Here is a 12,549-nt window from a genome sequence, read left to right on the forward strand (position 1 = left end):
GGGGGCACATAAATTTAGGCGCAAACGTTCACAAACAGCAGCTACTGGGTAATCACTAAGTTACAGTGTAATCCCTGGGTTATATAGCGCTGGGGTGTGTGCTGGCATACTCTCTCTCTGTCTCCCCAAAAGCCTTTGTGGGGTCCTGTCCTCAGTCAGAGCATTCCCTGTGTGTGTGCGGTGTGTCGGTACGTCAGTGTCGACATGTTTGATGAGGAAGGATATGTGGAGGCAGAACAAGTGCAGATGAATGAGATGTCGCCACCGACGGTGCCGACACCTGATTTGATGGATATGTGGAAGGTGTTAAATGATAATGTAAGCTCCTTGCATAACAGGTTGGATAAAGCTGTAGCCTTGGGATAGTCAGGGTATCAACCCATGCCTGATCCTACAATGCAGAGGCCGTCAGGGTCTCACAAGCGCCCACTATCTCAGATGGTTGCCAGAGATGCCGACACGGAGTCTGACTCCAGTGTCGATGACGATGATGCAAAATTGCAGCCTAAAATGACTAAAGCCATCCGCTACATGATTATAGCAATGAAGGATATATTGCACATATCAGAGGAAAACCCTGTCCCTGACAAGAGGGTTTATATGTATGGGGAGAAAAAGCAAGAAGTGACTTTTCCCCCTTCACATGAATTAAATGAATTATGTGAAAAAGCATGGGATTCCCCTGATAGGAAAGTAGTAATTTCCAAGAGATTACTGATGGCGTATCCTTTCCCGCCAACGGACAGGTTACGCTGGGAATCCTCCCCTAGGGTAGACAAGGCGTTGACACGCTTATCTAAGAGGGTGGCCCTGCCGTCTCAGGATATGGCAGCCCTAAAGGATCCTGCGGATAGAAAGCAGGAAGCTATCCTGAAGTCTGTTTATACACATTCTGGTACTCTACTGAGGCCAGCAATTGCTTCGGCCTGGATGTGTAGTGCTGTAGCAGCATGGACTTATAATCTCTCGGAGGAGATAGATACCCTGGACAGGGAAACTGTTCTACTGACCCTGGGACATATCAAGGACGCTGTCCTATATATGCGCGATGCACAGAGGGACATATGCCTGCTGGGCTCTAGAATAAACGCAATGTCCATTTCTGCCAGAAGGGTCTTATGGACTCGGCAATGGACAGGGGATGCCGACTCTAAAAAACACATGGAGGTTTTGCCCTATAAGGGTGAGGAATTATTTGGGGACGGTCTCTCGGACCTAGTTTCCACTGCTACGGCAGGGAAGTCAAATTTCTTGCCTTATGTTCCCTCACAGCCGAAGAAAGCACCGTATTATCAAATGCAGTACTTTCGTTTGCAAAAGAGCAAGAAAGTCAGAGGGGCATCCTTTCTTGCCAGAGGCAGGGGTAGAGGAAAAAAGCTGCACCATGCAGCTAGTTCCCAGGAACAAAAGTCCTCCCCGGCTTCCACTAAATCCACCGCATGACGCTGGGGCTCCACAGGCGGAGCCAGGAGCGGTGGGGGCGCATCTTCGAAATTTCAGCCACCAGTGGGTTCGCTCACGGGTGGATCCTTGGGCTATACAAATTGTGTCTCAGGGATACAAGCTGGCGTTCGAAGTGACGCCACCTCACCGACACCTAAAATCGGCCTTGCCAGCTTCCCCCATGGAAAGGGAGGTAGTGCTGGCGGCATTTCAGAAGCTATACCTCCAGCAGGTGGTAGTAAAGGTTCCCCTCCTTCAACAGGGAAGGGGTTACTATTCCACTATGTTTGTGGTACCGAAACAGGACGGTTCGGTCAGACCCATCTTGAATTTAAAACCCCTGAATATTTATCTGAGGAAATTCAAGTTCAAAATGGAATCGCTCAGAGCGGTCATTGCAAGCCTGGAAGAGGGGGATTTCATGGTGTCTCTGGACATCAAGGATGCTTACTTGCATGTCCCCATTTATCCGCCTCATCAAGAGTACCTCAGGTTTGTGGTACAGGACTGTCATTACCAATTCCAGACGCTGCTGTTTGGCCTGTCCACGGCACGAGAATATTTACCAAGGTGATGGCGGAGATGATGGTGCTCCTTCACTGCACGCGAGTCCTGGGAAAGATGGTGGCGTCATACGAAGCCATTCCCTTCGGCAGGTTCCATGCCAGGATTTTTCAGTGGGATCTGTTGGACAAGTGGTCCGGATCGCATCTTCAGATGAATCGGCTGATCACCCTGGCCCCCAGGGCCAGGGTGTCTCTTCTGTGGTGGCTGCAGAGTGCTCACCTCCTCAAGGGCCGCAGGTTCGGCATACAGGACTGGGTCCTGGTGACCACGGATGCAAGCCTCCGAGGATGGGAGGCAGTCACTCAGGGAAGAAACTTCCAAGGGCTGTGGTCAAGTCAGGAGACTTGTCTGCACATAAATATCCTAGAACTAAGGGCCATATACAACGCCCTAAGCCAAGCGGAGCCTCTGCTTCGAGACCAACCAGTGCTGATTCAGTCAGACAACATCACTGCAGTGGCCCATGACAACCGACAGGGCGGCACAAGAAGCAGGGGGGCGATGGCAGAAGCCACCAGGATTCTTTGTTGGGCGGAGAATCACGTGCAAGCACTGTCAGCAGTGTTCATTCCGGGGGTCGACAACTGGGAAGCAGACTTCCTCAGCAGACACGACCTCCACCCGGGAGAGTGGGGACTTCATCAAGAAGTCTTCACGCTGATTGCAAATCGATGGGAACTCCCACAGGTGGACAGGATGGCGTCACGCCTCAACAAAAAGCTAAACAGGTATTGCGCCAGGTCAAGGGACCCTCAGGCGATAGCTGTGGACACACTAGTAACACCATGGGTGTTCCAGTCGGTCTATGTGTTTCCTCCTCTTCCTCTCATATCCAAGGTGCTGAGAATTGTAAGAAAAAGAGGAGTGAGAACAATATTCATTGCTCCGGATTGGCCAAGAAGGACTTGGTACCCGGAACTGCAAGAAATGCTCACAGAGGACCCATGGCCTCTGCCTCTCAGACAGGACCTGTTACAACACGGGCCCTGTCTGTTCCAAGACTTACCGCGGCTGCGTTTGACGGCATGGCGGTTGAACGCCGGATCCTAGCGGACAAGGGCATTCCGGATGAAGTTATTCCTACGCTGATAAAGGCTAGGAAAGACGTGACAGCGAAACATTATCACCGTATATGGCGAAAATATGTTGCTTGGTGTGAGGCCAGGATGGCCCCTACAGAGGAATTCCAGCAGGGTCGATTCCTGCACTTCCTACAGTCAGGAGTGACTATGGGCCTAAAATTAGGATCCATAAAGGTCCAGATTTCGGCCCTATCCATTTTCTTTCAAAAGGAACTGGCTTCACTGCCTGAGGTTCAGACGTTTGTTAAGGGAGTGCTGCATATTCAGCCCCCTTTTGTGCCACCAGTGGCACCTTGGGATCTTAACGTGGTCTTGGGTTTCCTGAAATCCCACTGGTTTGAGCCACTTAAGACCGTGGAGCTAAAGTATCTCACATGGAAAGTGGTCATGCTGTTGGCCTTAGCGTCGGCTAGGCGTGTGTCAGAATTGGCGGCTTTGTCATGTAAAAGCCCCGATCTGGTTTTTCATATGGACAGGGCAGAATTGCGGACTCGTCCGCAATTTCTACCAAAGGTTGTGTCTTCGTTTCATTTGAACCAACCTATTGTGGTGCCTGCGGCTACTCGTGACTTGGAGGATTCCAAGTTGCTGGACGTGGTCCGGGCTTTGAAGATTTATGTTAACAGAATGGCTGGAGTCAGGAAGACTGACTCGCTGTTTATCCTGTATGCATCCAACAAGCTGGGTGCTCCTGCTTCAAAGCAAACTATTGCGCGCTGGATCTGTAACACGATTCAGCAGGCTCATTCTGCGGCAGGATTGCCGCATCCAAAATCAGTGAAAGCCGACTCCACAAGGAAGGTGGGCTCTTCTTGGGCGGCTGCCCGAGGGGTCTCGGCATTACAGCTTTGCCGAGCTGCTACTTGGTCGGGTTCAAACACTTTTGCAAAATTCTACAAGTTTGATACCCTGGCCGAGGAGGACCTTGTGTTTGCCCATTCGGTGCTGCAGAGTCATCCGCACTCTCCCGCCCGTTTGGAGGCTTTGGTATAATCCCCATGGTCCTTACGGAGTCCCCAGCATCCACTAGGACGTTAGAGAAAATAAGATTTTACTCACCGGTAAATCTATTTCTCGTAGTCCGTAGTGGATGCTGGGCGCCCGTCCCAAGTGCGGACTTTCTGCAATACGTGTATATAGTTATTGCTTAATAAAGGGTTATGTTATATTGGCATCCTTTGGTTGATGCTATGTTGTTTGTTCATACTGTTAACTGGGTAAGGTTATATCACAAGTTATACGGTGTGATTGGTGTGGCTGGTATGAGTCTTTCCCTGGATTCCAAAATCCTTTCCTTGTAATGTCAGCTCTTCCGGGCACAGTTTCCTTAACTGAGGTCTGGAGGAGGGGCATAGAGGGAGGAGCCAGTGCACACCAGGTAGTACTAAATCTTTCTTTGGAGTGGCCAGTCTCCTGCGGAGCCCGTCTATTCCCCATGGTCCTTACGGAGTCCCCAGCATCCACTACGGACTACGAGAAATAGATTTACCGGTGAGTAAAATCTTATTTTTTTTAGGTCATTTTACTGAACTTTGGCTTTTTGGATTTTATGACATTGGGCATCGGCCTTGGCAGACCACGTTGATGGCTTTTAATCGTCTATGCCATGACTAGTGGCAGCAGCTTCAGCACTAGGAGGAAGTGGTTTTTGATCTTTCCCTATTTTATCCTCCCTTTTATTTGGAGTTATTATAATAATATGCAGCACAGCAGAGCGTACCCCTACACCACACAGGGCAAACCCTGTAAAAATTATTTGGATAATAATAACCCTTTTATTTGGAGTTATTATAATAATATGCAGCACAGGAGAGTGTACCCCTACACCACACAGGGCAAACTATGTAAAAAGTATTTGGATAATAACCCTTTTATTTGGAGTTATTATAATAATATGCAGCACAGGAGAGTGTACCTCTACACCACACAAGACAAACACTGTAGAAATTATTTGGATAATAATAACCTCTTTTATTTGGAGTTATTATAATAATATGCAGCACAGGAGAGCATACCCCTACACCACACAGGGCAAACCCTCTGTAAAAATTATTTGGATTAAATATTCATATCTCTCAATTAGTTACTGGGAGCAAACAGAAAGGGGGTGCATTTTCCCCCTTGGGATCCCCCTGTACACCAATTAATACTTGTAACAATATTTTAACACTAAGGGTGTTATTCAAATGATATATCACGCCCAATCTCCTTTCTAAAGTGATCCCCGGTATCACGCATATTGTGCTCATAGTAATCAGGTTTGGCTGTGTAAAAGGTTGGGCGCCCTCACTACCCCAGGGGTAGCGATCTGAAATGATTATACCACGCCCATCAGCAGAAACAGAACGGGTGTGGGAGGGGGTGAAAAAAATTGAATACCACCCTACATGGTGATAGAATTTCAGAGATATTTGTTACATATATTTGCAAATACACGATAAACTGCCAAGCCCCTTCATGGCTTCTCTGATTATCGGCAGTCCCTATACAACATGATAATAGTGCCCACTTCGGGCCATGTAATTGTCTCTAGTAAGGCCTCATGATACTCAGAGGTGGAAATTGTGAAGGGGCACTGCAACTTATCATGTATTTGCAAATATATGTAACAAATATCTCTGAAATTCTATCACCATACAGTTGTCAAATATTGTTACAAGTATTAATTGGTGTGCATGGGGATTCCAGGGGGGAAAATGCACCCTCATCCTGTTTGCTGTTACCCCCCCCCCCCTTTTCATGCACATTATAAATATTGACAGAGTGATTGAGCTGTTACCATTGTGTTTGTTTACGTGAGTTACTGGAAGGACAACAACATCTGGTCCAGGGTGTGACTCTGGTGCAAATCTAGTTCTATGGTGAAGATTTACAGATGATGTCTTCTTCATCTGGAGAGGAGATAAACACTCACTAAACCATTTTTAAACTACATCAACAATGACAAGAGCTTGACATTCACCATCAAATACACTATAGCAAAACTGAAACTGAAATCAATTTCCTAGACAACACAGTCTTCATTGAGGGACAACTAGTACACACCAAAACCTATCAAAAATCTGTAGATGTGAACAGCTATATTCTTTCCAGTAGTATATTGGTTACAGAACATTCCTAAGAGCCAATTCAAAAGAATCAGAAGAAACTGTACACAATTGGAACACAACCAGTCACAAGGCACAGAACTGAAAGAACAATTTATGACCAAACTATATGACAGAGAGAAAGTTGGTGAGGCCTACAAGAGAATAAAAAAGGCACACACTGCTATCCTATACACACAACCAATTCATTAAACAGAACAGACAAATACAAAACCTAATTCAATCACAGTACAACAAGGATACAAAACACCTCTAAAACAACATTGGCACATATTGCAGGGTGAGACACTAGCAGATACACTGCAACCCAAACCAAGAATGAGCTACAAAAAAGCTCAGAATCTGAAACAACTAGTAAGAAACTATCTTAACGATAATGTCAAAACACAGACAACACTGATGAAACACCACTAAATGTAACAACAGCACCATGGAGTCATACTAAATCAAAGAACATATTACTTGTGACATACTTGGTAGAATACCCCTGCAGCCTACAATACGTGGGGAGGACAGTCCGCAAACTAAAAATCAGAATTGCAGAACATGTAAGAAATACCATAAAAAGAGTACCATAGTCTTTCCCACCATTTCAAAGAAAATCACAGGTAGGACCCCAAAGGCATAAAATATGTAGGTATGAAACAAGTGAAGAAGAACTGGAGGGGAGGGGACTTTGAAAAATCCATAAACAGGGAAGAACTAAAATTAATCTTTACACTAAAAACATTCAGACTGCAGGGTCTAAACCCAGAAAATGAGGTCAAATCAGTTATTATGGGGTGAAGCATATAACCAACACATTTTCTACCCTAAATCACATCCGAGGCAACCAAATATATACACCCATTAGGATATAAAAAATGTCTGTTTAACCCACATGGTACAGTATAAATAATCACTGATCATGGAAGTGCATTTTTTTCTGTATGTTAGCTTTTATTCATTGACCTATGCTGCTCAATATGAAACTACAACACACGTTTACACAACCATCTACTGTATTAGCATCATAAGTCACACATAGGGATCTCTATAATGGATCTAACATTTTCAAGTTAATTTAAGAAATAAACACCCTATGGTAACTAAAGGGCACCACCAACTGACAACATCATGGAATTCCCCAATAAAAGAACCCACAATAAAGCATACACACTCTCTCAGGAAGGCCAGGAGACCAATATGCATTGAAACACATCTTCATCATTACAAATGACATCCAACAATCCCCATTGGACTGCACCAGCCCCCACTCTAACCACTTAAGTCTCATCGCCAACTGGTGAGTTAAGTGGCTGAGACATGGAACACTGCTGCAGAGACAACCAGGTATTGTGGGATCCTGCCCATAATATGGTTCTCAGAAGTCTTGTGGCACCCAGCAGTCTCCATGCAACCAGCCGGGTGTGTGATCTTACACACACCAGTCTACATAGGTAACGATGGCAACCACAGCAAAAGGGTCATTTTGTGGACTTCGGGGAGTAGGGGATGCTGGTCCTCCAAAACAGCACCCCGACAGAGTACTACTACAGCTTGCTACACTTCACATGTGTGGACAATATAACTACTTCCACAGGAACGTCAACATCTGAGGGACTATGTTCATACTTGTTGAACATTCTTCTTCCTTTTTTGTCGGAAAACAAACTCTCAGGGCTAAATGAGGATATTTCCATTGAAGAAACATGTGTCACTATCAAATCCATGCTCTCATCTGCTGCTCAGGGTCCTGATGGATTTTCTGTCCAATACTATAAAGAAATTTACGAAGGAGCTTGCTCCCCACCTCACCTCTCTTTTTTATAGAATATTGGGGGGTGCCTCTTTTGTCCCTGCCTTGATCTTGGCCAATACAGAGATCATTCTAAAGCCTGACAGGGACCCCACTCATTGCATTAACTATAGACCAATCTCACTACTGAATGTTAATCTTAAAATTTACCCAAAAATGTTAACCACCCATTAGGGTCCCCTCCTCATGCATTTGATCTTTTCTGATCAAGTGGGATTTATCCCAGGTAGACAGGCACCAGACAACACTAGAAGAACTATAGATTTGATTCTTTCCATATGCTCAGAAACACTCATCGCTATTCCTGGTGCTCGATGCAGAAAAGGCATTCGACTGGATTCCTCGATCATTCTGCATTTGAGGCGCTCAGAGCTATTTTTTGTTGTGCAAATTTCTAGATGGTGTACTAGTGTTGTATAATTCACCATCGACCACAGTCATAGTTAGACAAGTTATCTCTCTACTTTTTGGCATCGCCTATGGTATGAGGCAAGGCTGTCCTCTTTCTTCCTTAATCTTTACTCCGATCATGGAACCCCTGGTAGCAAGGAATCGTGATAACACTAACATTGTTAGAATAAGAGTTGGTTCTTTCAAACATAAAATCGCATTGTATGCTGACGATGTTCTCATTTCGCTAGCTAATCCAACTTGCAGTCCCTTTTTGCTGAGCTAGACATATATATTCTGGATATTTGGGATATAAGATTAGTACTTGTAAAACAAGGCTTAGACTTCTATTTCTCTAATTCAGTTAAATCGTGTCTGCAGGGTACAGGCTCCTGATTCCTTTATTTTTTCCCTTGCTGACCCTTAACTTTGATGCAGAGATTATAATACTTTGATAAAGGTCCTAGATTGAGACCGAAATTTTGGTACTCTTTAGACATGGTATGTTCTAAAAAAAAATTGCATTTAATTGTTTTTTCCCAAATAAATTGGCATTTTTTCTTGTTATAATTTTAGTCTGGTGAGTGCTATCATTCTCCTTTGGGGAATATCTATACATACTACGGATCTTCCCGTTGCTTGGGTTAGATCTTTGATTGGACACCCCAGCCGCTGGTCCTCACTTAGTGAGATTGTTGGGTTTAGAGTTCTCTAGTCTCTGTAAGATATGTACCCACTTTGTTTGAAACACACAGAAAATCAAATACCTAGGTGTTTTTATCACCCATCAACATCACTATCACAAGCTAATTATCAAAGAGATCTCGCTACAATTAAATCTGATCTAGAATTTTGGTCCACCCACTTAATCTATTGATTGTCAGGGTAAATTTGCATTTAGAATGCAAAATTTGGAAGAAATCCTACCGCGCCCTAAAGATTGCTGCGATGGGTTTGTAGAGGGAGATGTCACACAATCTCCAAAAGGACATGTACAAAAAAAGGGGGTACTACCACCTATTCGCGCTATCCAACACAACTTATAAATGGTACATGGATCTTACAGTAAAGAATGTCCAAACAAAGAAATGTCAATAATGGATATCCCAAATGGTATGAGGATGTGTATGTGATCCTGTAGAGTGAGTATTCAAAGGAAAGAGAAGTTCCACGGGGTACACACCGTACTCACGTTGACAAGAGATGGTCAGTGTTCGTAAAGGTTTCTTTTTCAATCAAGAGTTCATTTGATGGTTATCCAGGCAGGGAGAGCTCTTCAAAAAATGTTATACGATTTCCTCGGAAATACAAACAGTAGAGAGACTGATAGTGTAGTATGTCTCAACCGGTAAGTAAAAATAGATAGTGAGGGAAACTGAAAATATTCTAGGCGTTGGAAGGATCCCAACGTACCAAACTTACGTAGGTACGTGTGTGGATCCTTATATAAAGGTATCTTTAGCGGGTAAGAGGAGGGGATGCTTCAAAGGGGAATATCCTAGGAGGCAGAAGAAAATTTTTCACGGGGTACACACCGTACTCACGTAGATTCAAGATGATTGAAGCTCATAAAGGTTTCTTTTTCTCGTCGGGAGTTCATCTAATTGATGTCCTTTAAATGGTGCCTCTTCACAACGGTCATGGTACAGATAGAAGCGATCCTGGAGACGGTCATTAGGATTTCCATCCGCCCGGCGCCATCTTCACCCGATCACCACCAGGAGCAGACAGCGGCGGGTGAAGATGGCGCCGGGCGGATGGAAATCCTAATGACAGTCTCCAGGATCGCTTCTATCTGTACCATGACCGTTGTGAAGAGGCACCATTTAAAGGACATCAATTAGATGAACTCCCGACCAGAAAAAGAAACCTTTATGAGCTTCAATCATCTTGAATCTACGTGAGTACGGTGTGTACCCCGTGAAAAATTTTCTTCTGCCTCCTAGGATATTCCCCTTTGAAGCATCCCCTCCTCTTACCCGCTAAAGATACCTTTATATAAGGATCCACACACGTACCTACGTAAGTTTGGTACGTTGGGATCCTTCCAACCGCCTAGAATATTTTCAGTTTCCCTCACTATCTATTTTTACATACCGGTTGAGACATACTACACTATCAGTCTCTCTACTGTTTGTATTTCCGAGGAAATCGTATAACATTTTTTGAAGAGCTCTCCCTGCCTGGATAACCATCAAATGAACTATTGATTGAAAAAGAAATCTTTACGAACACTGATCATCTCTTGTCAACGTGAGAACGGTGTGTACCCCGTGGAACTTCTCTTTCCTTTGAATACTCACTCTACAGGATCACATACACATCCTCATACCATTTGGGATATCCATTATTGACATTTCTTTGTTTGGACATTCTTTACTGTAAGATCCATGTACCATTTATACGTTGTGTTGGATAGCGCGAATAGGTGGTAGTACCCCCTTTTTTTGTAAATTTGCATTTAGTCCATTGATTTACAGTATGGCAATCTCAGATGGTGTAAACCACTTTATGCCTATGGAGGCAATCTCACAGAGACTCTTAAGATCCCTTTCTCACAGCCTCTGTCTTTAAAAAAAGTGAAAGATTCATCTCATGTACCCAGGATCATGGCAGGATGTAACTTGCACAGACAACAGTCCTTGCAACAGCTGTTCCTGTCAGCTACATTTAGTGCATAGAAGGTCATTTTTTGTTAAAAATTAAAAAACCCATTAAGATAGGAGTTACTGCTGCAATTATAAATACATCCCTAAACATTTATCACAGACATCAGACACAGCAATTAACCTTTTAATTGATACAAACATGATCAAATTCAAAACTACTCTTACACACATGATCAATGTGAACTCTGCTGTATTCTTAACACTGATACAATGTATTAATTAGCAACATGTACAGTGGGTTGACAAGATCGGACTTCAACTTCTACATTATAACCTACTGTATTTAAAATAAAAGTTTTAATTTTTATCTGTCTATGAAGATTAAACTTGACATTGTTGTTATTATTATCATCATCATCATCATCTTTTCTCTACAGGGTCAGGAATATATCCCATCTACTGTCCAGTGCTGTGGATATTGCAACCAAACATATTGTGTATATGTAAATGCAAGTGGTGACAAGAAACTCCTGAAGGTACATTTACGTGTTTGTTTGTTTGTTTGCTTGTTTGTTTGTTTTTGTTCCATTTTATTAGTACAGTATCTGTTACATCATACACACAAAGAGGCTGACGTAGAGTTGGATATAAGTCCTAGTTCTAAGAGTGAAAACAAGCTTATATTTACTGCCCGTGAACAGTAAAAGTGCATACATGTGTGTATGTAGACTTAGAAGTATCTCTCTGTTATGTGCCTCTGCTCTTACATGGATAGAACAAGGAAGGGAAGGAGCAGCATAGCACAGCCCACGCCAGGTACAGTACATGTTTAGCGCACAATATGCTCTATGCAGGGGTGGAAGCAGGCATGGATAGGTTTGTCTGGAGGAGGCTACTTCATTCTTTCTGTAAAATCCATGCCCAAGATGATGATCATCAGCCCTGACCTTGCAAATTGTTCCCCCACCCCCAGAAAAAGACAAAATAAGTAAATAAATACCAACCAGAGTGCTTCTATCCTAGTCTGGTATCAGCACTATCAGGGAGATGAAATGCACTGATACCAGTATAGACTGGTGTTATTTTACTAAAGAATTCTGTAGAATTAGGACATTTGCAGTAGTAACTGGATAACTAGGTAGGGGTGGGACAAGAGCACTAGTTCTTTAAGCACAGGTGGTCTTATTTTTTATAGGGGTGGCTTTTTTCTATTTGTATTCCAATCCCTACAGGTAATTATGCCCCATGTGAAATGACCTAAGGCTTATTGTTACTATTGCATGGAAACCTAATGTGCAGATTTTCCTGACTGATATTACTGATATCAGTAGTTTGGGGTGGCTTTTTATCTTCATGAATTTGCCGATACAAGTCTGTGGTTAGCAGCATTAGTCTTGGCACAATTTTTTTGTGGGGTGACACTTATTTCTCTGACGTCCTAAGTGGATGCTGGGGACTCCGTCAGGACCATGGGGATTAGCGGCTCCGCAGGAGACAGGGCACAAAAGTAAAAGCTTTATGATCAGGTGGTGTGCACTGGCTCCTCCCCCTAT

At 43.7% G+C, this 12,549-nt stretch overlaps 1 protein-coding gene across 1 annotated transcript in view; it reads left to right on the forward strand.

Annotated features, from left to right (window-relative positions):
* The window catches only part of LOC134969044 (mucin-2-like), a 695,488-nt gene that overhangs the window by 598,448 nt on the left and 84,491 nt on the right, over positions 1 to 12,549 (forward strand). Inside the window, exon 41 of the mRNA XM_063944753.1 lies at positions 11,434 to 11,532. Within this exon, the coding sequence (XP_063800823.1) occupies positions 11,434 to 11,532 (99 nt within the window). The remainder of the gene's footprint in view (positions 1 to 11,433; positions 11,533 to 12,549) is intronic.

Source organism: Pseudophryne corroboree, chromosome 11, assembly GCF_028390025.1.
Source record: "Pseudophryne corroboree isolate aPseCor3 chromosome 11, aPseCor3.hap2, whole genome shotgun sequence".
Lineage (NCBI taxonomy): Eukaryota > Metazoa > Chordata > Amphibia > Anura > Myobatrachidae > Pseudophryne > Pseudophryne corroboree.